The sequence below is a fragment of the Hemibagrus wyckioides genome, linkage group LG14, assembly GCF_019097595.1.
Source record: "Hemibagrus wyckioides isolate EC202008001 linkage group LG14, SWU_Hwy_1.0, whole genome shotgun sequence".
NCBI classification, from domain to species: Eukaryota; Metazoa; Chordata; class Actinopteri; order Siluriformes; family Bagridae; genus Hemibagrus; species Hemibagrus wyckioides.
The window spans coordinates 2,424,668-2,452,249 of record NC_080723.1 but is presented as its reverse complement, the minus strand read 5'-3'; the positions used below and the strand labels follow the sequence as shown (position 1 = coordinate 2,452,249).

General features: G+C 40.5%; 1 protein-coding gene across 12 annotated transcripts in view; it reads left to right on the top strand.

The window, feature by feature from the left end:
- The first annotated feature begins 212 nt into the window (after positions 1 to 212).
- The window catches only part of tjp1b (tight junction protein 1b), a 67,111-nt gene continuing 39,741 nt past the window's right edge, over positions 213 to 27,582 (top strand). For 8 of the 12 annotated variants that reach the window (XM_058407716.1, XM_058407725.1, XM_058407724.1 and 5 more), the window contains exons 1-3: positions 213 to 636; positions 8,156 to 8,197; positions 8,310 to 8,466. In XM_058407716.1, coding sequence (XP_058263699.1) covers positions 539 to 636; positions 8,156 to 8,197; positions 8,310 to 8,466 — 297 coding nt within the window. In that variant the 5' untranslated portion in view covers positions 213 to 538. The remainder of the gene's footprint in view (positions 637 to 8,155; positions 8,198 to 8,309; positions 8,467 to 27,582) is intronic. The other 4 variants (XM_058407722.1, XM_058407720.1, XM_058407719.1 and 1 more) reach the window with 1 other exon arrangement.

Here is a 27,582-nt window from a genome sequence, read left to right as displayed (position 1 = left end):
ACACACACACACACACACTTCACTGGCTCGTGGACGGACGCTTGGACGCTGCGGAGAAAAGCAGGCGCGTGTGTGAGGCGGAGCGCGTGAAGCTAAGTGTCGGGAGGAGGAGGAGGAGGAGGAGAGCAGAATGTGCATTTCCGGGCTAATACCGAGCGCAGTGGCGGTGTGTGTGTGTGTGTGTGTGTGTGTGTGTGTGTAGCGGTACGGCGGTGTGAGAGAGAGGAGATTCGGTGGAGAGTCTGATGGCTCCTCTCGCTCGCCTCCTCCTCTGGGAGTGTATGTCCTGTCAGTTCGGTCGCGTTCGAAATGGCGCTGTGATGATGGTGATGATGTTGATGATGATGTTGATGATGATGATGAAGATGAAGATTATGCTGAACGAGGAAGACGCGCCAGGAGCGGACGCCAGAGAATAGGAAGGAGAGCGCAGATCTAGCGGTACCTGTGCTTTTGTTTTTGGTTCGGATTTTTTTTTTATTTTTAATTTTTTAATTTTTTTGAATTATTTTTATTTTGCAAAGCAGCGAGCAATACCATGGTGAACTATCAGAAATACATAACTGTTATGCAGCTGGCCTTAGGTGTGACAGCCATCAACCGAGACCGTAGTCTGCCGCCGAGAAAGCATATGTGGTGAGTATGAGGCTCAGTGCGGGTGGCCATGCACCCTATAGGTTGGTGGGCAAAAAACAATCAGAGAAGGAGAGAGGGAAGGATGGAGCTTTAGGCTGTCATACACGAGCTACTTTTTCTTCCACGGTAGCACAGACAGACAGACAGACAGACAGACAGGGACTCTCTTTCAGTGGGGAGCACAAATATATGTCCACTTTCACTGGACACACCGTAACAAACAGGTACAGTTGTAGTGTGTAGTGTGTCTTGTGAGTGTGTGGGGACTATACTTAGTCAACTACTAGTCAACACAATCCAGTGTTGATCTAGTGTTTAGACTAGTCTACTTGGACCAACATGAAGGACTCAGGATGATGCTTCTGTACTCTTGTGTAGCTGGTCCTGATGCTGCATCGCATTAATCTCACTGGACCTAGAACTAGAAGATTTTTTTAATATATGTATATATATATATATATATATATATATATATATATATATATATATATATATATATATATATAATGGCATGCTCTTTGTTGTTTTTGTTTGATCTTTTAGTGACCCTTTCTTCTTACTCACTCTTACTCTGTCTTCCATCAACAACCACTGACCATCTATCAACCCGTTTTCATTGCTGTGTGGATTTCCTAATAAAATGGCAATTAAATGTATACGTGCTTTATGTGTTTTTCCTTCACCTCCACCATTTCCATTAAAAAACACACACACAAACAACTCTTCTTCATTGTGCAGTCATCTGTTTTTTGTTTTTCACCATACCACATTTGTCTGTGTCTCATACTATCTGTGTCTTCAAGATTCATTTGCTTAGCTTTCGCATTTCTGCACCTAATTTTTCATTAGGGCTCTTTGTTAAATATGAGTGGACTGAGACCTCGCTCCATGTGTAGGAAGATAATCCAAGTAGGATTATGCTTTGGCTTAAAAGATAACGGCGTTCTTAATTAATCAGAAGTATTGGCCACCAACGTTTGTGCAGGCTGTCCTTCAAAATGGATGACCAGTGTGTTTACTGGAAAGCAGTACGAGTCTCTTACAAGGGACGTTTAATGTTTTACAGCACACTAAGTGAATGTATGACCTATTTATATTTAAAAAATGATGTTAAAATGGTATTTTTAACGTCTATTCAGACACCATTATCTCCAGATGTCAGGTTTTTTGTGTCAGGTATTACAGCATTGAGCTGTACGTTATGTTATGCTGTACATAACTCTATGTTAGCTTTTTCTACAAATTGTACACTACTCATCATTTTCTCCACACTAGATGAGTTTTAAGCTACAGCCAATAAATGAGGTGAATAATGGGTTAATAACAGTGCTATCTCAGTCTACAGTGTCAAAGTGAAAATCGGTGACCTTCCAGCATGTTTTTTTCTATTTCAAAGTGAAGATACTTATCAGGGTCAAGGAGATAAAATGTCCTACGATTACAAACCATGAAAGAATAATGCTGGATAGGTTTTGCAGTGTGTGATGTAAGGTATTGTGAATTTACAAATTAATGTATATGGGACAAAATGTCTTGAATTTTTCATATTTTGGATGCTCTTTGTTGAGCTGAAATGATCGAAAGCACAGAGTTAATCTTCAAGAAAACAGTAAAGATTCTCTATAATAAGCATTCTTATAATTACATGATGTAACTTTAATTATAAACTATATTGCCAAAAGTTTTGGGATGTCTGCCTTTACATGCACATGAATGTAATATGGAGTTGTCCTGCCCTTTGTAGCTATAACAGCTTCAGTTCTTCTGGGAAGGCTTTCCACAAGGTTTAGGAGTGTGTTTATGGGAATTTTTGACCATTCCACTAGAATCGCACTTGTGAGGTCAGGCGCTGATGTTGGACGAGAAGGTCTGGCTCACAGTCTCCACTCTAATTCATCCCAAAGGTGTTCTATGGGGTTGAGGTCAGGACTCTGTGCAGGCCAATCAAGTTCCTCCACACCAAACTCACTCATCCATGTCTTTATGGACCTTGCTTTGGTCACTGGTGTGCAGTCATGTTGGAACAGGAAGGGGTCATCCCCAAATTGTTCCCACAAAGCATGAAATTGTCCAAAATGTCTTGGTATGAAGCTGAAGCATTAAGAGTTCCTTTCACTGGAACTAAGGGGCCGAGCCCAACCCCTGAAAAACAACACCTGAACTCAATGAGTTGGAGGGGTGTTCCAAAACTTTCGGCAATATAGTGTATTTATTTGGTGCTTCATGAAAGCAACAGGATAGCTAAACCCCAATATTTGAAAGGCTTTTAAAAAATAAAAAGCAATAAACGCCAAAGCGTAGGTGGCAGATGTGCTGAAACATCAGTCCCTGAAAGTCAAGCAGTCAATCTGAGGTTGCTAACATGGCAGATACCAAAAGCTTGTTTGTAAATTATTTATTTTTTGTTATTTTTTAAAATTATAATTAAATGTATTAATTATTCAGAGGTTGGAAAATATGAAATAATTCCTGATAATAATTGCTGTTTATAGAAAACATCACTGTTATAGGACAGTTATAATTATAAGACATAGTAAACAAAACGCAGGTAGTGTGCCTTAACTACAGAACTGGATTTTAAATCCAATCTGTTTATGTAGGCCTGTTAAGAGACAAGCTAGGCACTTCATTTTAGCTCATCTGTGCTAATAAAATCCTTTGTGCAGTTTCAGTATAGTTAATCAGATATTTTAAATCTCCACCAGAGAGCACTTCATTCCTCCACCTTGAGTTTGCCACATTCGGTTTGTTCTCAGGTGAGCCTCCCTGCCTGGGGTTTTATATCTGTCCACTTTCTACCAGAGGACCTCACAACATCCCACCTGGAAAAGAGGTAAAGGATGTGTACACACAGGATGGTAGTCTCCTGACGGATGGAGGAAGTGAAGGTTATCAGAAAGAGATTATTAGCCATGTTAGCATTATTAAGACAGAAGGATTTCTCTAGAAATATGAGCATATTATGTCCACTATGCTATTTTGTGAATTAAATGAAAATGCAGGAATAACTGTGTGACAGTGAAGTTGAAGCTATGTTGTGTGTGTATAAAACGTGCTGTCCATTTCTGTCCAGTTTGTTCTGGATCGGTGCATTTAGTGAAAATGGCTTTTTTGAAAGCCTCTTAGAGAATGTAGAGAATAGTGGATTGTAAGAACGAAGTCTTTCCCTGAGACATAATAACAGAGCAGATGTTCCTCCTCCCCACAGTCTTAAAAAACTATCCCAGTGATTAGCTTTAACCTGAATGAATCTACACAGCCTTTCTTTTATTATTATTATTTTACACACTCTTTTATGAACGTGTTTCTGTGTGTGATGTGTTTGTTTGCATGATCACATCTTTAACCAATGCAACATTTCATATATCTCCTTTACTCTTCATCCTTTCATATGGAAGAGTAATAAAAATATATTAAAAAGCCTGAATCATGCTCATCCAAAACAGTGACATCTTTTGCACTTAATCATCCTCTATTCTCACTCGAAGCTGTTGTATACTTCATTAAACTCTGAGCAATTAGTGAAGTCATCTGTAGGTGAACAGAATACTAACAGACCTGCCTTCCTGTGCAGAGCTTGTGAGGGCAGAATACACATGATTGCACTGCTTCACAATGTCCTGCTCTCAAGCAGATTCACCCTCTGGACTGTCCTGATCTGTCCCTGTCTGTAGCTAGAGTTACGGTAATTCTTGTGATTATTCCAATAGCTGTAGTGCTGATGGCAGTGTATGCGTCAGAGAGTGATGATCAGCCTCCTCTGTGGTCGTGTAGTACATATCGACTTGCTCTTTAGGCAGCATCATTATTGCTTAGGCTAATTATACCTGATGATTGCGTGTGAGGAAAATGAGAGGAGGGTTGCGTGGCTGTATGTATGATCTAACACACTTCCTCTCTGGCTTTTGTTTGTAATTACATTAGGCCTTTGCTTTCCATTAATTGAGCAGATATGTCACTGTCCTGACTGCAGTATGTGCACTTGGACTAGCCAGGAGAAGATAGTTTCTATATGCTGTTATTAATGGCACCACTTCATGTTGAAAGTAATATATCCTGCTATTCCATGATTCCCCACTAGTCTTCTCCCAGAGGCATTTAGCTCATATGCCTGATAAAGGTGAACTGAAGGTCATTCTGTTCTCCCTTTTTCTTAGCTTAACCTTTTCCTTTTCACTTTTTGTCCTTCCTCCCCTTCTTCTTTGGACCTTCTGCATTTCTTAGTATTATAGTAAGATTATGGACTACAGTACAGCTGATGCTTTTAAAATGCACTTAAATTTCCTTTTTTCATTTTCTGCCTAGAACTCTGACATAGCATCCCAGAGTATCCCTTAATCTGCTATTTAAAATAGATCCTCTTTACCAGCATTAGAAAACAGATTTGTGTTTCACAGTAATGGTAAAAGACACTCGAGGCGCTAAAACACCACTTTATTATGCAAGAAGGGAATAGATAAGATTTAGCTTTGCAATTTAAATGATTCCCAGGAATTGTTATAATTTTGGTTTCTCTTTTTTGCATTCACACCTTCACTAAACAAACATCAATTAAGTAGGCTTTATTTGTCACATATACATTACTGTACAGTGAACTTCTTTCTTCACATACCCCATCTTTCGAAGGTTAGGGGCAGAGCACAGGGTCAGGGGGCTCAACGGTGGCAGTTTGAATCCCGATCTTCCGATCAGCATCCCGGAGCCTTAACCACCTGAGCCACCACCGCCCTTTACTAAATAAATTATCCCCATTATTAAAGTGCCAGCAAAATCTCTTAATATTATTCAGTAACTGATTTATTCAATAATTACAGCATTGACTATTAGGAGAAGTTAGACAAGTCCTGGACTTTAAAGTGTTCAAACTCAGAAACTAAGCCTTTTTTATTTATTTATATAGACAGTTCATTTCAGGAGTTTTTGTGGTTATTAATTAGCATTATAAACATTATATATATATATATATTAATATTGAGTTGTCCCGCCCTTGTATAACAGCTTCAACTCTTCTGGGAAGGCTTTCCACAAAGTTTAGGAGTGTGTTTATGGGAATTTTTGACCATTCCTCTAGAAGCGCATTTGTGAGGTCAGGCACTGATGTTGGATGAGAAGGTCTGGCTCACAGTCTCCGCTTTAATTCATCCCAAAGGTGTTCTATGGGGTTGAGGTCAGGACTCTGTGCAGGCCAGTCAAGTTCCTCCACACCAAACTCACTCATCCATGTCTTTATGGACCTTGCTTTGTGCACTGGTGTGCAGTCATGTTGGAACAGGAAGGGGTCATCCCAAATTGTTCCCACAAAGCATGAAATTGTCTAAAATGTCTTGGTATGAAGCTGAAGCATTAAGAGTTCCTTTCACTGGAACTAAGTGGCCGAGTCCAACCCCTGAAAAACAACACCTGAACTCAATGATTTGAAGGGGTATCCCAAAACGTTTGGCAATATAGTGTCCATTTTTATTTGTCAGTATAAGCAGTATAACCATCTTAAACTAGATTTCTTTTAAGCTACTGCAAGTGAAAACACATATGTAATTATGAATGATGAATGCTGTACTCATGTTGGATAAAATCTGTAGAAAATCTGTGATCATTTTAAAAATTTGCAAACTCCTCTGAATACCACGGAGTATGTTTGAATTTGCATTAATATCTGCAATCGTCATTTTGTCCTGTATGAATTCTCACAGTGATTTTGCAGGAGTTGCAGAATAATATTCTAATTCTTTTTAAGAAATCAGAAGGCTGTTTGTAACATGTTCTCAGTGAATCCTAATTTCCCGTAGTGTCAGGGTTGCTATGATCAACTGAAACGGCTGCAACGGGCGATCGCTATTGTTGGATTGAATCTATGTGTTCTCAAGAATCCTGCTGAATAATGAATGTATAGTTTTGCATGTGAGATGCTTTGAAGTCCAATAAGAGTAAATGTGGCATGAATTATTGATGATTAGGATTTAATAAACAAGTTAATGACTGTGTGGTATTAATTCGACAAGAAAATTGTTTAACATCAATTTAGTTCTGTAGCTTTGAACAGCAAGCGCCACAGGTTTGTTTGATTTTCCTGGGGGTGTCTGAGCCACGATATGTAAACTGACATCCCCCGGGATGCCGTTATGTAATTCCATCCTGCCAGTTGTGCTTACACTATTTCTGATATAATGGCTGTTTTTTTCATTAATGTGGACGAAAGTAGTGTGTGTGAATGATTCTGCGAGATCTGGTGTCCGTGAAATCTTTTTTATTTTATGTAGCTTTGTGCATGGTGGCAACTCTTCATCCAGGAGGGGTGGATGAAGGACACAGTATTTCATTGTTCCATTACAACGACTGATTTAAAATGATGACAATTCTGTTTATTAGCTCTAAATGACCACATTTGGAGCATTAACCATATTTTATTATATGTTGTATATTTAGAGTAGAAATACTGAATAAATCCCATGTAGAGAGAAACTAAATTGTGTGTGTGTGTGTGTGTGTGTGTGTGTGTGTGTGGGAGAGAGAGAGAGAGAGAGAGAGAGAGAGAGAAAGAGAGAAAACAAGTGAGAGAGAGAGAGAACAATAGAGAGGTTAATGTGGTTATATTATGATTCTTCACTATAATACAATGTATGTTCTAACAAAGTGCAAATATGATAAATGATAAAGTATTTTTTAACAGACACCGCATAACCAAGTGTATTGTTTTATGGTTATTTAAAATATTCCCCATGTTGCCATGATATAGTACAGAACACTATAGAATGGATTGAGATTCTACGATAGAGTATACAGCATGTATGTAATGTGTAATATACACTGATCAGGCATAACATTATGACCACCTGCCTAATATTGTGTTGGTCCCCCTTTTGCTGCCAAAACAGCCCTGACCCGTCATGCACCGCGTATTCTGACACCTTTCTATCAGAACCAGCATTAACATCTCCAACAGTAGCTCGTCTGTTGGATCGGATCACACGGGCCAGCCTTCTCTCCCCACGTACATCAATGAGCCTTGGCCGCCCATGTCCCTGTCACCGGTTCTCCACTGTCCCTTCCTTGGACCACTTTTGACAGATACTGACCACTGCAGACCGGGAACACCCCACAAGAGCTGCAGTTTTGGAGATGTTCTGATCCAGTGGTCTAGCCATCACAATTTGGCCCTTCGTCAAACTCACTCAAAACCTTACACTTGTCCATTTTTCCTGCTTCTAACACATCAACTTTGAGGACAAAATGTTCACTTGCTGCCTAATATATCCCACCCACTAACAGGGGCCATGATGAGGAGATCATCAGTGTTATTCACTTCACCGGTCACTGCTCAGAATGTTAAGCCTGATCAGTGTATACTATGTTATATGTAATTTCTATTATGCTAAGTACTATAGCTTTGACTATGTGGAACTTAATAAGTTTAAATTAAAAATGTGCTTTATTTGAAATGACTACAAAAAAACATTCTGATGTCTTCTGTAACAATATGTTCTCTTCTCTTTCTTTTCCCCTTTTTGTGCTCGATTCCCAGGATTTTTCCCAAACACGAAAAAGATAAATACGGTCCAGCTGTGTAAGTGGCTTGGTTTTTTTCCCTTCACCTCTGCTTTAACCATGACTTCTTTGACTGCATTGAGGACAACTTCTAAACAAAAATTCTTGTGATTGTTTTTTCTTATTTCTAGCTACTACCCTAAGATCCACAAATTCATCGCCACCCCAGAAATCTCTGCATTGGCTGAATCAGAAGACTCAGTGCAGGGCAAACCATCGCTGCGTAGAATCAAGGGACGAATCCACCGCAGCAAGAGCCTGGACAGTATCGACCTACTGGACTCCAATGTGAGTTAAAGACTGCACTGAGAGCAATAATTTGAGTGTGTGTGTGTGTGTGTGTGTGTATGTGTGCAGTAGTAGAGATAAGCTCAAGTGAATGTGACTCTTGTTCATCACAATAGCATGACAATAGCATTTTTTTTTTTTGCTAAATTAATTCCAAACATAAACATTTACATGAATGTTTCTCAGGTGATTTTATTATTGCAAAAGACCATGGACTAAAACATACGCATTTTTTAAATGAATCAATTAAATATGAACATTTACAAAGGCTAAGGTTTAAGGCTAAAGAAAGCAATTAAAACTTAATTTGTTTTCAACTAAATCCTACTCTTCATCCTCATGACTTTTTGATGTTTAAAGCTTCAAACTTTCTTTAATTATGTACTATACACCGATCAGGCATAACATTATGACCACCGGCCTAATGTGTTGGTTCCTCTTTCGCTGCCAAAACAGCCCTGACCCGTCCTGCACTGTGTATTCTGACCCCTTTCTATCAGAACCAGCATTAACTTCTTCAGGAATTTGAGCAACAGTAGCTCGTCTGTTGGATCAGATCACACGGGCCAGCCTTCTCTCCCCACGTGCATCAGTGAGCCTCGGCCACCCATGACCCTGTCTCCGGTTCACCACTGTTCCTTCCTTGGACCACTTTTGATAGATACTGACCACTGCAGACTGGGAACACCCCACAAGAGCTGCAGTTTTGGAGATGCTCTGATCCAGTGGTCTAGCCATCACAATTTGGCCCTTTTGGTCAAAATCCCTCAAATCCTTACGCTTGTCCATTTTTCCTGCTTCTAACATCAACTTTGAGGACAAAATGTTCACTTGCTGCCTAATATATCCCACCCACTAACAGGTGCCATGATGAGGAGATCATCAGTCTTATTCACGTCACCTGTCAGTGCTCATAATGTTATGCCTGATTAGTGTAAATGCTTAAAATCAGCCAGCATATACTGTTTGTGTAAACAATTCAAATGCTTCATAGATTATGTACGCAGTCTTGCTTAACATTAAATCTAACTGATCATGAAGATTAGATTCTTCTCCAATCACGTGCGTCATGATTACACATGAATCACCGTCCTCCCCTTAGGTGTGTGTGGCATTATTATCAGGGGCATTATTAAACAGGTTATTCATGTTGGCTACTTGGAATTTAAAATGTTAGTCTGTTGCAGGTGTGTGAGATTCTCTATGCATGACCACACTGCCCCATATCCCCATATTGTGGTGATTAGTGGAGTGGGATTAGATGGCAATTCAGGGTGTTGATATCTCCTGTAAGTTTATAGACACCAATGTGAATATAGCTTATGTACACCGTATAATGCTGCGTAACCATGTTTGATGCCTCTGGGTGTTACACTGTGTGTTTAAGTCTGCAGTTATAGCACCCTGTCATTTTAAGACTTACGTAATGATACTCTCTGAAAGCCTGCTGTGGTTTAGTAGCGTTATTTGTTGAGAGAGCTAGATTTAAAGCAAATCTTTAATAGCAAACTGTACATTTAAATGGAATTGTAAGTAAAACATGTCACTCTTGACAATCAGAAAAGTTGACTTGTAGACTTTCTGTATTAGAAAGAAGCACATATATTCCTTGTGATCATTTCCTTTATCCTTTAGCTTTAAAATATGTTAAAATGTGCAGGTTTGTGCACATTCTGTCCAACAAAGAGCTTGATTTCGACTGGGAGTGACTACCTTCTGGCTTCTGAGATTTAAAAGCAAATCTACTGGGAGGTTATCTTAAGCATCTTGGATTGTTTTGCCAGAGTTTTTCTCCTGCTTTTGGTTTTAATATGTGCTTCTGTATCTCACTTCCATTATATTTAATGTTTCACTTTCTTTAACAACATAAACATTTCTCTGTAATATTACATTTTTCAGGACATTTTTCAAAGATACAAAAAAAACCCTCTTTTCTAGTGGCAAATTTTGTCTAAAAATGAAGCACATTTTGCGCAGTAGTGTGCACTTTTATATAAAGGAATACTACTGATATCCTGTATTAGTGTACAGTGCGTGACACCAATCAGGTATAACATTGTGAGCAGTGCCAGGTGAGGTGAATAAGACTGATGATCTCCTCATCATGGCACCTGTTAGTGGGTGGGATATATCAGGCAGCAAGTGAACATTTTGTCCTCAAAGTTGATGTGTTAGAAGCAGGAAAATTGGACAAGCGTAAGGATTTGAGGGATTTTGACCAAAAGGGCCAAATTGTGATGGCTAGACCACTGGATCAGAGCATCTCCAAAACTGCAGCTCTTGTGGGGTGTTCCCGGTCTGCAGTGGTCAGTATCTATCAAAAGTTGTCCAAAGAAGGAACAGTGGTGAACCGGAAACAGGGTCATGGGTGGCCGAGGCTCATTGATGCACATGGGGAGAGAAGGCTGGTCCGTGTGGTCCAATCCAACAGATGAGCTACTGTTGAAAATGCTGGTTCTGATAGAAAGGTTCGAGAATACACAGTGCATGTCGGGTCAGGATTGTTTTGGTAGCTAAAGCGGAACCAACACATTATTAAGCAGGTGGTCATAATGTTATACCTGATCTGTGTACATGAGTGATGCATGTAAATTTATGATGACATTTATTGTTGTGAAAATGCTTTCATCATATTATTTTGATCTGAATCTATTCTGTATTTATAAACTTGGCATTTGGAATGGGTCGACCAGGTAATTAAGAGATTGTGAGTGTTATGTTCTGTTAAATCTGTTATTGGTGTTGTGAAGGGAAACAGGTCATTCCTGTATAGTCTAATAGCAGGCTCAGTTTAATGCCAGGATTCAGCATTAACCTGATGCTGGGGTTAAGCAGCATTAACGCTACCCACAAAACCTGCTTGCTTTAGAGAGGTACATGTGCTTTTTAGTGTTCATTAAAATCTCATTCTAAATCCAGGTTTAAAAGCATTTACAGAAGAGAGGATCTTGGTGAAACAAGGGTATACCACAGCTTGGAGTATTTCGAATGTACATAGATCAGTATAGCTACCCTGGTCTCACACACACACACACACCCACACACACAGAAATTTGCTGACAGAGTCAAAACACAGCACGGTGAATGAGAGTAATAGCCCAGCGTACACTGAGTGAGTGAATGCTCGAGTGCTGCCTCTCGCTCTGCTCCATGAAAGAGAGCATTTCAAACCACCCATGGTACAGAGACCTGTACAGTTTACAACCGGAGCTAAGTATAAACATGAACCACGAATCACAAACTTTAACGGGGCAGTTCGTCAACATGCGTTTGGATTATTGCTGTTATGTGCATGCAGCTGAAATGCAAGTGGTTGCATAATAATAAGTGTCTGGGTATTGCATCATGTTGTTCTGGTGCCGTTGCTTGAGGGGTCATTATTTACATATTTATAGATAATATCGTGCTTTTGCTCTTGTCAAAATCTGTGTTTGGAGTCAGGTCATATTTTTGGCACTGTTCCCACGCCTGCTGTCGCTTGTGTTGGCAAGCGGTGCTCTCACACATGGAGAGGCTGAATTGGTCGGTAGAGCAAAAGCTGCAGAAAGCTGCACGCCTCATCAGAAAGGCAGGCGAGGGAGGAGACAAGAAAGAACTGCAGCACCGGCAAATGCATCACAGAAGTCTGCAGTTGATCAAAAGCCTCTTTCTATTTCTCTCTGTTTGTCTCTCGCTCTCATACACTCTCTCTCACTCATTTTATATGTACATATATTCATGTGTGTGTGTGTGTGTGTGTGTCCTGTTTGTCAGACTCTGGACTTCTGTCCTGCTGTGTTGTCATCTGTGTTAATTTCCTTCCATCAATTTTCTGCATCACTTTTTGATGGTCTTTGCCTTCATTCTCACCCGATCACATGATCTAGAGCCTCATCAATCAAGCACACGCACTTCGTTTCACCTTCGTTCCACATCACCGTGTTTTCATTTTCATTCCAGTTTGAAGGGCAAGCTCCATGTCCAACACATACTATGAAGCGCCGTCTAGTTCATGATGTGTTTTTGTGTTATCGCTAACTGTAAGCTTGATTATCCTACTTCATTTGTTCCGACTGTTTTGTTTTGTTTCATTTATGTGAGCTGATGTTCTCGTTTCCATTATTAATGCATTTAACTTTTTGTTAGAATTTAATAACAATGTACATTCACGAGCCTCTAGGCATTACTATAAAGAATTAATTGGAGGGTTTTTCCCCACATTATTTCAAATACTCTCAAATACAAGCCTAGACCATAGGAGTCTAGGAGGTTGATAGTAGGTTGGACTAAAGTAGGTTTACGTTAATTGAGGGTAATGTGATGCGCTAGAAGCATTGGCATTTCTTATGATGTGGAGCTGCTATTTGTGCTTTTAGGTTCCCCTTTACACCATGGAAAGGTTTGTTCCTATGTTGTGCCATTGTGTGATTGGAATATGAATGCTCTACTTGTCCCTCCCCTTTCTCTTATTCTCCCCAGGAAAAATCCCCAGTGTAAGCATTTCTAGACCAGCTCAGCCTGAGGAAAATGCTGCAGCTGCATTTGCTGCAGGAACAAGACTGCAGCTGAATTGACCAATCTGCATATTCAGAAGACTGCATGAGAGAGAGAGAGAGAGAGAGAGAGAGAGAGGAGAGAAAAAGTGAGGGATGACAGTGTGCCAGTGCACGTGAGGAGGAGGGACTAAAGGGGCTATCCTGATGTGCAGTGATCATGGAGGGAGGGGGATGGAGGGAAAGGGTGAAGAAAGGAGAGCAGACGAGAAGAACTAGATGGGAGGGGAGCAAAGACGTGTAGTGGTGTATTCTTCTCTTGTGACACAAGAACAGAATGTGTGGGTTGCTAGCCTTTTGTAGAGGTGAGAAGATGAGAGAGCTGTCCTGAGTAAGGGAATGAGCTGTGGGAGGACGGGGAAAAGGGCGGGAGAGACCGAGAGAAGGAAAAGGAGAGGAGAGAAAGTGAGGGTTGTGTGGGTTTGAATATCAGGAGCTTGTAAGGGAGGAGGTACCGGTGGTTTCATGTGCCAGATGAGAGGTGGGGAATGTGTGTGTGTGTGTGTGTGTATGTGTGTGTGTGTGCGCGCGTGTGTGTATGTGTCATATGCAGTGAAGGTTGAGAGTAAGGTGAAATATGTGTGTTTGTGTGCAGTGCTGCATTATATGCGCTGAAGGAAATGAAAGAAAAGTTATACTTTTGTATGCTTTTTTATATTTGAGTTTTACGTATTATGGCTTAACATTTGGTCTGTAGAGTCGTTGCTATAATCAGATGAGGTCATTATGGTGGACCATGTGTCTGATATATGGTCATGGATACAGTGTGAGTGTGTGTGTGTGTGTGTGTGTGCTGAGTGAGAGTGTGATGTTTACCAGGTTGTATCCGCAACCACGGGGGGCTATGTTCAAAACAGGCCAGATGTGAGGCTGATACCATGGGGCTGATAAAATCTGGGAGTGAGAGCAGGCCATGTGGCTGGATGTGCCCCTGCAAACTTAACATATGGCACAGCAAGCACATTTCCTTTGCCTTACTATATACCTCCAGCACTGTTCACTAATGCAGTTCAGCAAACAATTATACTAGTATTTAGTACAGAATTTAAATTTGGAGCAAAATGTGATTAAAATAGTGTTAAATCTTAAGATTCCTCAAATCTTATTACGGATGCAGATGAAGTCTGTAAAGCTTATAAACACTTTATAATGACCTGATTAACCTCTAATGCTGCAGGGGGGAAAAAAACACCTGTCCAATGACAAATCTAGGTGAGCCATTGTCATCCCGCACAGAGCTTTATTGATGCTACAGTCAATCCATACACACTCACTCTTTCAGCATCTAAACCATCTGTATCCAACACTTCATGATTGAGGCAGATATCACATCTGTCAGTTTTAATAACTGTTAACAATCATGCTGCTTACTTTCAATCTAGTTGAAGTTTATGTACACTATATTGGAAAAGTTTTGTTGTCTTTCAGGGGTTGGCCTCAGCCCCTTAGTTCCAGTGAAAGGAACTCTTAATGCTTCAGCATACTGAGACATTTTGGAATTTCATGCTCCCAATTTTGTAGGAACAGTTTGGGGATGACCCCTTCCTGTTCCAACATGACTGCACACCAGTGCACAAAGCAAGGTCCATAAAGACATGGATGACTGAGTTTGGTGTGGAGGAACTTGACTGGCCTGCACAGAGTCCTGACCTCAACCCCATAGAACACCTTTGGGATGAATTAGAGTGGAGACTGTGAGCCAGACCTTCTCATCCAACATCAGTGCCTGACCTCACAAATGAGCTTCTAGTGGAATGGTCAAATATTCCCATAAACATACTCCTAATCTTTGTGGAAAGCCTTTCCAGAAGAATTGAAGCTGTTATAGCTGCAAAGGATGGGCCAACTCCATATTACATTCATGTGCATGTAAAGGCAGACGTCCCAAAACTTTAGGCAATATAGTGTATTACAGACTTAATTCATAACAAGATTATGACTGTTAGTTGCCTATACAAAGCAGACGCATGCACAGGCTATAATTCTAGACCAGCATTTGTGCGTAGATCCCTGAGAGATCCGAGGATACTGGCATCCCTACTTTGCCTAATGGAATGAACTGTCAGTGTTAATCTGGGTCAGAGTTCAGCTACAGTGCCAGGTGGTAAAGAGCAACACCTGCTAAAATTTGGCTAGCTCTCAGTATCTTGGCTAAGCTGAAAGCTAGAAATGATTATCAGTCTTCAATGGAAGGTTTCGATATAATTGGAATTGATTATCCGCGATTTCTTCTTAAATTCCTCCTCTTTTTTTGGATCGGTCTCACTTCGAACCATGTTTTATGAGCACTCATACGTTGTAATGTTTGCTTTTAGTAAACAGCTGCTTGTGAGCTTTGAGAGCGACATTTAATATTGACTTCCTGCCCAGCCCCCTGCCATCTTCAGCTTGTTGTTAATTTACTCTAATGGGATAGAGTCTGCCTCCTTTTGCTGAACGCTATTAGATTCTTCCTTGGAATCAAAACACAAAGGTTTAGGGAAATGATTTAATGCAATGTGTGTGTGTGTGTGTGTGTGTCTGTGTGTGTATGTGTGTGTGTGTGTGTGTGTGTGTCTGTGTGTGTGTTTGGAAACACTGGTCTTTGTCAGTGGCCAGACCTTGCTGTGAAGCTTTCCAGAGTTTCTCTAAGGTAGCCTGATCCACTACACTGCAGTGAAATCCTATTCAATCATCACAGCCATGCTGTGGTATCAAAAATCCAACTGCATTATGCACCACGGCGTACTTGTCCTACTCAGAAGCATGCCTAGTCAATGAAGGGATATTTGAAGCAAATACGTCCTTGACCCAATGTCAACTGATGACTGGTTTAGTTATCCTGGTAGATATAAGGCATATGAATTATACGCTTATATTATTTGTAGATTTGTGTGGGCTCTGTAACCATTTAAATAATTCTCTTAAATCGAATCCTAAGCCTAACACTAATTCTGAGCAAAAAGACCAAGTAAGATAACTATAAACAGTTGTCAGAAGAGTAATTACTGTAAAAACCCTTACTAGGAATTACTAGTGAAATCATTAGCATCTTACAGGCACAATGCCAGTTCACCCAGTCCTACATACTTCCTTTCTGTGTAAGTGTTGCTTTTTTCAGTAAAATACAGTTGTGTATCTTGTATTTTCTCTGTTATGTATGTGGCTAAGCATAGAGTAAGAGCCCTCTGTGTACAGGGTTTTTTTCTGCTGCGTGGTTGTATGCTGTAGCTCGGCTTGTCCTAGTGAGACACCATATGCTACCAAGAGCTTTTGCATTATATAAAACAGCAATAAAAATATACATTTTCATGTCCACTACTCAAATGGAAACAGAAACATTTTAGCTAAGGAATGTAGTCCTATTCATTTAGAACTTCTTTTGCCTTAAGACAGTAGCTGATTGTATAAGAGAACTATTTTAAATAATATGTAGTGCTATAGCTCCTCGAATGTGGAATATATTTGTGAGTGTCTCTAATATGAATATAGGTACAAATAAATGTCACTGTAACATACACCGATCAGGCGTAACATTGTGAGCAGTGACCGGTGAAGTGAATGAGACTGATGATCTCCTCATCATGGCACCTGTTAGTGGGTGGGATATATTAGGCAGCAAGTGAACATTTTGTCCTCAAAGTTGATGTGTTAGAAGCAGGAAAATGGACAAGCGTAAGGATTTGAGTGAGTTTGACAAAGGCCCAAATTGTGATGGCTAGACCACCGGATCAGAGCATCTCCAAAACTGCAGCTCTTGTGGGGTGTTCCCAGTCTGCAGTGGTCAGTATCTATCAAAAGTGGTCCAAGGAAGGAACAGTGGTGAACCAGCGACAGGGTCATGGGTGGCCAAGGCTCACTGATGCACATAGGGAGAGAAGGCTGGCCCGTGTGATCCGATCCAACAGACGAGCTACTGTTGCTCAAACTGCTGAAGAAGTTAATGCTGGTTCTGATAGAAAGGGGTCAGAATACACAGTGCAGGATGGGTCAGGGCTGTTTTGGCAGCAAAAGTGGGACCAACGCAATATTAGGCAGGTGGTCATAATGTTATACCTGATTGGTGTATGTACCACACAGTTGCAGATGGATTTAGAGTTAATGTAAGCCTGATGTAATGTAAGTGTCCATTTTTGGCCATTCCATTTTTTAGTTTTTACAATACAATTACTTTTGTACAAGTTTTTGACTGAAACTGCACCACCATGTTACGTACACAGGACCTAGTCATTTATTTCTAATAGTATAACTTTATTTAAAAATTTTCCGAATAAGCAGCACATTGATGCCTAGTTAGCATGCAGATACTGTGGAATTACAGCTTTTGGTTTTGTTGGGTCAGCATGTTACAACACAATTATTGCAGGAGAATTATGTAAAAGTCTGCTGCAACTGTCAGGACACATTATCCATAACGAAGTGGACCCATGTAATGTATTCCTGTGATCCATCTGTAACAGTGCAGTTATCTTCAGTACATGAATATCTAATGTTGGTCAAGGCTGCAGCGAAGACGTCAGGCAGCATGTACATGGAGTAGAGTAGTCAGAACCAGTGAGTCCAAGGTGCAGTCAAGCTCCTGCAGAGGGCAGAATTTCGCTATTAAAACAGACAGCAAGTGCAAGGGAGAATAATGACCTCACTACTCTGGCACTCCATTGTCAGCACATTCAGTGTTCTCCAAGAGGGGGATCAGCGTGGTTTAGGATGCTGAACTGTGTGTGTGTCTTACTTTCCCCATGCAAGTCACGTAGCCTTGTATATTGTCTCAGGGAGTCTTGAGGAAAGTGCTTCACAAAGTCAAACAATCATAGATTCGGCAAAGGAGGTGTTGGGCTTTGTCATCAGTATGCAGTGTTATTTAGTGCTCAGTAAATGATCGGTAGTCTTTTAGTGCATGGAGATCAAAGAATTGCTTCCATTCATATTTACTATATACTGTATAAATATCTAAGTTGATGATTCAAACCCTCTATGGACTGATTTCAAATATTTCACATATTCAGCTTGGGGTTTTGAGAAAAGGGTAGTATTTAATAAATCTGGTCCTGTCACTCTACTTGGGAATGACTCACCCCGCTCTCACCACTGCCCCCTGGTGATTAATACACACGTCTCCCTCCTCTATCTTCTCCCAATGCCCCCTCATAGCACATATCACGCCTACCTTCATTCGTTCACTCCTCGAAACTGGCCCTTTGTTGAAATCGTATACGCGTTCACCGTCCATATGAAACACAGGTGAAAATGAATAGAATTGATTTCCTAAGGAATTTGAAGTGGAAGAGATTTATTGTGTTGTCAAGCTTTTTTTGCGCAGTGCGGTAGATTACCCCAGGGATGATTATTCTTCCACCACCTCCTCGCTCCTACCCCCAGCTACCTCATCCTGGGATAGAAGCAACCAATCACAGCCGAGATATTTGCTAATTGTTTTACCCTTGTCATCCAAGCATGCACCTTCCACTGGCACCAGAAGCATCAATCAGCAGAGACATTAGAGACTAATGAATGTGATATTTTCTTTAGATTAGATTGCTGCCTAGTACAATTGTGAGATAGGAAAGGGAATAATTATCTCCATTAGGTGCGTAAAGTGGAATATTTCCCATCAGAGGTCATAAGGTGTGTTAGGAAAGCAAAAATGGGGAGTGCATTCCAACAACATCTCTCTTGTGATTGCTGCTGAAGGAACCGGAATGATGTCACAGTTTCGTTCAGTATGATTTACTTCGGTGTGACAAGTTATAGGTTAGCAGTTCCTTCACACCGTGTGACGTTAGCATTATGAGGTTCTATGTGCCATTCAGTCTTAGCTTAGATAGAATATAAACTTAGTTAATGGTATGGAACGGATGATGGCTATATGAGTTTTCGTCCATCCAGCCTGGGGCATCAGACTGTAATTACGGAGTTATGTGATTGGAGCGATCAAGTTCCTCCTGTTAGTGTATGAGCATAGATGTCGGGATGGATCTATCCTCATATACACAGTGTTTTCCAGCTGATTCAGGTCTATGGAAGTGATGAGTGAGCACTGGTAATTAGCACTCCAAAGCCCTCGCAGTTCTTCGTTAAACTATTCATTGATTAAAGCTTCTTGTAATTGTCAAAATTGATGATTTTGTTATACACTTTAACCTAAGAAGATATATGTAAAGGCAGAGATGTGCCAGTTTCTCTCATGCTGAGTCCAGATGGGGTGGGAATAAATACAGCTGGACAACAGTTGTGGAACTAAAAAGCTGTTCAATCTTCAGATTTATTCCTTCTGATGTGTTTATATGTCAAGGAAAATATATGCCATATGCTGAGACAAACTATGACATTGAGAACAGAATTACTGGCTGTCAAGACAGCATTCAAGCTGTGGTGAAGCTAGTTAGAGCCAGGGTCAGCAAATAGAGGCTGACAAGCCAAAACTTCACAAGATTATTTGGCCAACCCCCTAAATAAGAAATTCACTTTTTGCTTATTGGACAGGTCACACTTGCATTTGACAGCATAGTTTAGCAATCTATGTAAAGACTCACATATACACCAATCAGGCATAACATTGTGAGCAGTGAGAGGTGAAGTGAATAGGACTGATGATCTCCTCATCAAGGCAGCAAGTGAACATTTTGTCCTCAAAGTTGATGTGTTAGAAGCAGGAAAAATGGACAAGCGTAAGGATTTGAGCAATTTGACGAAGGGCCAGATTGTGATGGCTAGACCACTGGATCAGAGCATCTCCAAAACTACAGCTCTTGTGGGGTGTTCCCGGTCTGCAGTGGTCAGTATCTATCAAAAGTGGTCCAAGGAAGGAACAGTGGTGAACCGGCGACAGGGTCATGGGCGGCCAAGGCTCAGTGATGCACGTGGGGAGCGAAGGCTGGCCCGTGTGATCCGATCCAACAGACGAGCTACTGTAATGCTGGTTCCGATAGAAAGGGGTCAGAATACACAGTGCAGGATGGGTCAGGGCTGTTTTGGCAGCAAAACAGGGACCAACACGTTATTAGGTGTCCAGTACCAATTAAACTTTACATGCTGATCTTTGTTGAATTTTGACATAATCGAATCTGAATAATCTGTTTCAGGTTTATCCTCATGTGTATATAGATACTTAAAGCGCTCTTTATGCACATGACAGTAAACTTGAAACTTGTAAACCAGGGTGTGGAGGTGTACATTGGATTGTTTTTTTTTTGTTGTTGTTTTTTAATCTACTTTGGTCCTGAAGGAATTATGACCAATGGAGCTTCTGACCCACTTCAGCAGAAAATCCAGAAGATCAATCCCGCCCACTCCTGCAGTTATTTTCGCATGGGTTGTGTAATCATTTTTGCATAGTTTGTCAGGTTGGGATGTTGGAGTATGTGAATGACTGGAGTATGTGGAGTAATTATTTCATCATGGACTTCTAAGTCTTGGAGGAAAACACAATGGTCCCCATGCCTAGACTTCCAACAGCCTTTCAGACCACCTAGTCTCAGTCTGATCATTTAGGATTGCCAGTTCTTAGAAGAATGGAAGATATTTCTGTTTGAGTCAGTGCCACGTAGAAAGACTGATCAAGGAACACCATCTCTGTTGCTTAGTTCTTGTAAAAGATTTCTACCTTGGAAAAAAAATACATTCAAAGCTCATTTATTAGTATTCTTCCTACAAACCGCACTCTAGTGCCTCCGGTTATCCAGTAGATACTGGAACCAGAGTCTGAGTTATAATACTGGCAGTATGGGTTCATCATAGTGAGGATATTCAGAGAAGAAGCAGAGAACTTCCACAGGATTGACTATTATATTATATTATATTATATTATATTATATTATATTATATTATATTATATTATATTATATTATATTATATTATATTATATTATATTATATTATATTACATAATATTATTTTGACAGGTACATATGCAAAGTTAAAGTTCTGGTTCAGACTGTGCTACTAATTGATGCAAGAAGCTACAAAATGTAAAACTGAAGAGCTGTAGACTAAATCTGCATCCAGTGACAACAAAACAAAATACTCAACAACATATTCTGAAAATTAAATGAAACACATGGCTTTTTGATCTGCAAAGTTCTTGATGAATTGGATGAGGTGTTAGATCAGGGCTGGAATTTAAATGTACAGTGTACAAGATCTCCAGGGGCAGGGTTGGGCAGCAGGGATTTGCGGTGACTAAAACTCTGTCTTTCTCTACTATTCGTTGTTCAAATATTTTCTGATGGGTCAGCTGTCTGCTTGTATCCTATGATAAAAATGAACTTCAGCCTCTGTCCGCTGAGTTGCAGCCTCTGTCCACTGAGCTTAGGCCTCTATCCATTGAGCTTCAGCCTGAGCACTGAGCCTCACACATTTAGTTATGCAAATTTCCGAAGATGACATATTGTCAGTTTCATCAAATGTTTATTTGACCTGCCAGACATCAGGCTCTGTCCACTGATCTTCAGGTTCTGTCCACTGAGCTTCAGACTCTGTCCACTGATCTTCAGCCTCTGTCCACTGAGCTTCAGCCTCTGTCCACTGAGCTTCAGCCTCTGTCCACTGAGTTTTGGCCTCCGTCCACTGAGCTTCAAACTCTGTCCACTGAGCCTCTGACATTTACTTATGCAAATTTCCAAAGATGACAAATTGACAGTTTCATCAAATGTTTATTTGACCTGCCAGACTTCAGCCTCTGTCCACTGAGCTTCAGGTTCTGCCCACTGATCTTCAGCCTCTGTCCACCAAGCTTCAGCCTCCGTCCACTGAGCCTCTCACATCTGGCAAACTGACAGTTTCATCAAATGTTTGTCTGTTATCTAAATGACAGTGCTACCCTCTACTACATCACTCTGAGTTTGCTCACTTATCTGTCTCTGACAACAAATTCCCAAGACATTGCTCCCTAGGGGTTCTCAGTTCTAGATATTTATCTTAATGATAGATGAGAAAGAAAGAGCTGTTCAGAGAGGCATAGATACTGAAAGGGTAACCCGAGTCCATGTTTATGTCACATTTAAAACTTATAGAAGTGTCAAATACAAACGAATATTTAACTCAGTGCAGCATGAATATAAAGTATACATATACACACACTGACGTCATCTGATCTGTTACCAAAATTCATTAATCTTTATTTATTCCTGAAAAATAGAGTTTCCATGTATAGCGTTGAACGTGTAACGATTTTTGACGCATCAGGCAAAGGTGAGGGATATATTTCATGCATTGTTTGTGTAGAACCAGGGAGAACTTGTTAAAAACAGGAGCATTTGTGCTTGGTTTTGTAAGTAGAGTTACGATTAAAAATAAATAAAATTGGACTAATAATTCCCCTAAGAGCTATCGATAGACCAGTAGGCACAAAATCAGTCTGCTACCAAATCAATCCCTTAATTGCTTTACAGTGAGGCTGCTATATAACAGCTGACAAGACAGAAATCTGTTGAGTAGGACCTGTTTCTCTACTCATGAAAACAGAAATGGAAAAAGGGAAATATCTGTTACATAAATTTCAGTACTTCATCAGTGCTTTGACCTTTAGACGGTTATTATTATGAATACTATTAAACTATTGACCTTGCATTAGTGGTTTTGTGGTAGGCTTAGTGGTCAGCACTGTTGCCTCAGAGCAAGAAGGTCCTGGGTTCGAATACCGGGTTCGAACAGGCAGGGGTCTTTCTGTGTGGAGTTTGCATGTTCTCCCCGTGCCTGTGTGGGTTTACTCCGCGTACTCTGGTTTCCTCCCACAGTCCAAAAACATGTACATTTGGTTGATTGGTAATTCTAAATTGCCCATAAGTGTGAGTGTGTGTGGTTGTCTGTCTATATGCGTGACCCTGTGATGGACTGGTGACCTGTCCAGGGTGTACCCCTGCCTTTCGCCCAATGTGTGCTGTGATAGGCTCCAGCAGATTCCCGTGACCCTAATTAGGAATAAAGCGAGTATAGAAAATGGATGGATAGATGACCTCGCATTTAATACAGACCAGTGTGTGTGGTGCAGATAAAAACACATATGTATGTAACTACGATTATTTGTAGTGTTTCTAATAATTAATCCTTGAGCATATTCTCGATGAAGGCGGTTCATATCAGTGTTTCGTGTCCCGGCTCTATGCTGTTATCCAGTGAACGAACTATAACTGCATGACATAATCACTTGGCATTAGATGTTGTTAGATGTTGTTATGCTAGGCATTAGGGAGTGTGATGTCATATGAGTACATCTGGCACCAGGCATTATCCTGGAAGAGAAAAGCTTGAGGATTTACAGTTTGTTGCCTTTTGTCAAGTGACACCCTGTTATTCCATTGTGGCTTCGTATGGGTCAGAGCCACAGTTGCTTAAGGTCAAGCAAAAAAAGATTTGCAGAGTTGTAAAGTTCTGAGTCTCATTAAAGTGTTCATCCATATTTACAGATTGTGCCGTTGCTGTCTAAGCAGTTGGCAAAGCCTAAGCATTGAAGTTATGAATTTCAAAATCTCATACATTCATCGCAAGACTTTTGATTACTGGACTATCGGCTCTGGCCAGCTATTAATTCTTGCCAAAGGCCAAATGCTGTAATGAGCTCGGTGAACTTCCCACAGAAGGTGTGATTCACTGTTCATTATGCCACAGGCTCATCGGCTCACTATTTCAAGCATACATAAAAATACTCTATATTGCCAAAAGTTTTGGGACACCTCTCTAAATCATTCAGGTGTTGTTCTTCAGGGGTTGGGCTCGGCCAATTAGCTCCACTGAAAGGAACTTTTAATGCTTCAGCTTCATACCAAGACATTTTCAGGCTCTTTGTGGGAACAGTTTGGGGATGACCCCTTCCTGTTCCAACATGACTGCACACCAGTGCACAAAGCAAGGTCCATAAAGACATGGATGAGTGAGTTTGGTGTGGAGGAACTTGACTGGCCTGCACAGAGTCCTGACCTCAACCCCACAGAACACCTTTGGGATGAATTAGAGCGGAGACTGTGAGCCAGGCCTTCTCATCATCACAACATCAGTGCCTGACAAATGCGCTTCTAAAGGAATGGTCAAAAATTCCCATAAACACACTCCTAAACCTTGTGGAAAGCCTTCCCAGAAGAGTTGAAGCTGTTATAGCTGCAAAGGGCGGGGCAACTCCATATTACATGCATTTTATTCATATTACATTCTCTGGTGTGAATTGCAGCATTATTCATGAGCATTCACACCTCCTCGCATATGGCCTTTCTAAACAAAAAGTGTCTTAGAAAATTTAAATGAATGTATTGTTTTCTGTGAATAAGTGAGCAGGATGATTGTCACATCATTTCGAAGTAAACACTCCAGGCTACAAGATCCAGGTCACAAAAGTCTTGTACACAAATGTTATGAATGTGTTTTGTGGTCTTAATTCAGTGACTTATTTTTTTGTTGTTTTCAATAATCATGCATAACTGTTATTTTCTCCAGTATACAAACTTGTACATACATGCTGCTCACACATTATTGTAGCCCAGTTTGTGCTGAATACAGTGGTATCAGACTTTAGCCATTTATATGTTTATAAGTAACTGAAAAATATACAAATGTCAGGACATGTCAGAACTTCTTCAGGGCCCCAAAACACCTGCAGACTCCTAAGGGTTAAAGTAGATGTCCCAAAACTTTTGGCAATATAGCTTATGAATTTAAGTAATGATTAATTGTAGTGTTCAGTTTTAGACAGTATTTGAACCGGACATGTTTATTTGCACAGTAAAGATTACGATAACACTGTAAATATTGTCCACAATTTTGTTCTCCATAAGCAACTTATGCCTCACTGAGCAATTGATATGATCATCATTTCTCATAAGCTGAGTTAGTATATAGTAAACAGGGTCTCTGTATTGCTGACACTCGCATATTCACCATATATAAGTGTGGTGTAAAAGAACATTACTTGTTGGTTGGCACTTGCACTGACCAGAGAACAGCAGTACACAACAATGGAAAATATATATAGACAACACCTAACACTCACCATTCTTCATGGTGAGCTTGTCATTACCTTTATGTTTGTTTAATGCATGATTATGACCTTGCCACAGCATAACAGATAGTCACCACACTTGGTTGGCTCCTTATCTCTTGGTTCTGTCTATCTATCCAACAGTGGAAACAGCATGAGGTCTCCTTACGTCAGCAACGTTGCCGGACCCCGTCTCCGCTTGGCTTACACTGAGACAGAATCTCCCCAGTGTTCATTAGCACTAGAGATAAGAGGTGACAGTGGTGGTGGTCAGGGGAGATACAGAGAGCACAACAGCCCTGTGCTGCAGAAATGTGCTTACTCTAATGCAAATCCTTTCATTAAATCATTTATCATGCTTTACTCTACTTGCAGAGATATCTAGCTAGACTAAAATCAGGTTTTCATATAAGACTAATCTTAATCTGTAACCCCAGAACCAGGCTATAATCATCTCTGGCTGCTGGATTAGTCTGTTGTCCTCCGAATGCATGCTTGGTTTTCAATAACATTAGTCACTGTGGTGCTTTGTGAAGGTTTCCAAAGATGGCTCCAGATGACAAAGCCACCAGTAAACCTCTGAAGTGTAGGACCATAAATAACTTTGGCCCCCCTTGTCCTGATTAAGACAGTGCCTTTTGTGTTCTCCTTGCTGCGCCTCATGGGTCTTTGCCTCATCCATGGCTTCATACTGTTTCTGCTGAGAGCTTGAACATGGTTGGTACACGCAGAGGACATCCAGTACAGGCCACGCTGCTTTTTGCTTATGTGGCTAATGACAATGATTCTCTCTAAGCTCATGATTATCATCTCCTGATGCAAAAAACAACAAAAAAAAAAAAATGCACCAGATGCTGCAGTACAACACCAGCGATTTTTATTATTTTTCTTCAAAGCTATCACAGGGAATGCTTCCCATTTTTACTTTTATTGTTAGTTATCAGATCTGTTACATAAGCTTGCTATAGAAACGTAGAAGTTGATGGACAGGATTCTATATGTGCTACAGAGCTCCCGGTGTCAGAAGCTATTTAGCTTTGTTATACAATAGCCTGTGTTGTGAAAAGCAGGCCAGGGCACTGACAGTGCTTCCAGAGGAACGGTGTAAACGAGTGTGAGCGATGGTATAGAGCTGACACTATCAAAATCAGTATGAGGATAAGGCACATGTTACAAAACAACACAACCACTGGACATGTGTTTTTACTTAATTCCTCATTGATCTGGTTGTGTACCATTGTAAAAGGCTTTTGCTTTGCCGTCCGGCATCAAACTGAGTTATGCCTAGCAGTTTAGATGCAAGCTAAACACTTTCTTGCTTATGGAGCTGTGTATCTTGCTTATGGGTCCATTATATACCTACGCAGTTGTCTGCAGTAAAGCTGTTTGATTTACTCTGCCATATCCCAAAAGGACTGTGGAACGAACAAAATCAAAAGAAAGCCTGAATATTTAAATTAAGCATAGATTTTTTTTTTTTTTTACATTGTCAATAAGAATATCCGAACTCCAAGTATCGGCTGATACCTGACACCCGTCCTGACATCCTTTAAGTAACCGAGCCGACTCACGGTCATCTCCTTTTACTAAGTTATGCAACACATCAGAGGCAAGATGGTGGCTTGATGTAACACAAGTTGTATCCTGTGTCTACATGTACGATCGGAGTCATCATGAACCTTCATGGTGTAAAACATGTCTGAGAATTGTCTCAAATATATGTCGAATGATCAGTGCTGAATCAGAAAAATAATCTTTCTTAAATGCATTGTAATCTTTCTTAAAATACTTGTACACTTTAGTCAGAGATGAAAGACATGTGAATAGCTGTTCCAAAGTATTGGAACAGATCATTTATATGGGCTGGACAATGAAACCGAAACACTGACCAATATAGTTTTTAGTTTATTCACATACACTATGTTGCCAAAAGTTTTGGGACATCTGCTTGTACATGCACATGAATGTAGTATGGAGTTGTCCCGCCCTTTGCAGCTATAACAGCTTCAACTCTTCTGCGAAGGCTTTCCACAAGGTTTAGGAGTGTGTTTAAGGGAATTTTTTTGACCGTTCCTCTAGAAGCGGATTTGTGAGGTCAGGCACTGATGTTGGACGAGAAACCCTGGCTTGCAGTCTCCACTCTAATTCATCCCAAAGGTGTTCTGGCCAGTCAAGTTCCTCCACACCAAACTCACTCATCCATGTCTTTATGGACCTTGCTTTGTGCACTGGTGTGCAGTCATGTTGGAACAGGAAGGGTTCATCCCAAAACTGTTCCCACAAAGAGCATGAAATTGTCCAAAATGTCTCGGTATGAAGCTGAAGCATTAAGAGTTCCTTTCACTGGAACTAAAGGGGTCCCTGAAAAACAACACCTGTACTCAACGATTTTGGAGGGGTGTCCCAAAACTTTTGGAAATATATAAGCGTATATGCAAAGTTTACTTAAAGAAGCATTGTGAACAGCACCGTTTCTTTCCGTTCATCTTGATGAATGAGACTATTTCATGGAGTAGACAGGCACGTGAAAGAGGATGGGGTTTCCTGTGTGGTTTACATGGCTCGTGTGGTCGGAACCACATGTTAAAGTTGGCTTTGCTTCATCACTTTACAGTTACACTGAGCTTCCATGAGAAACAAG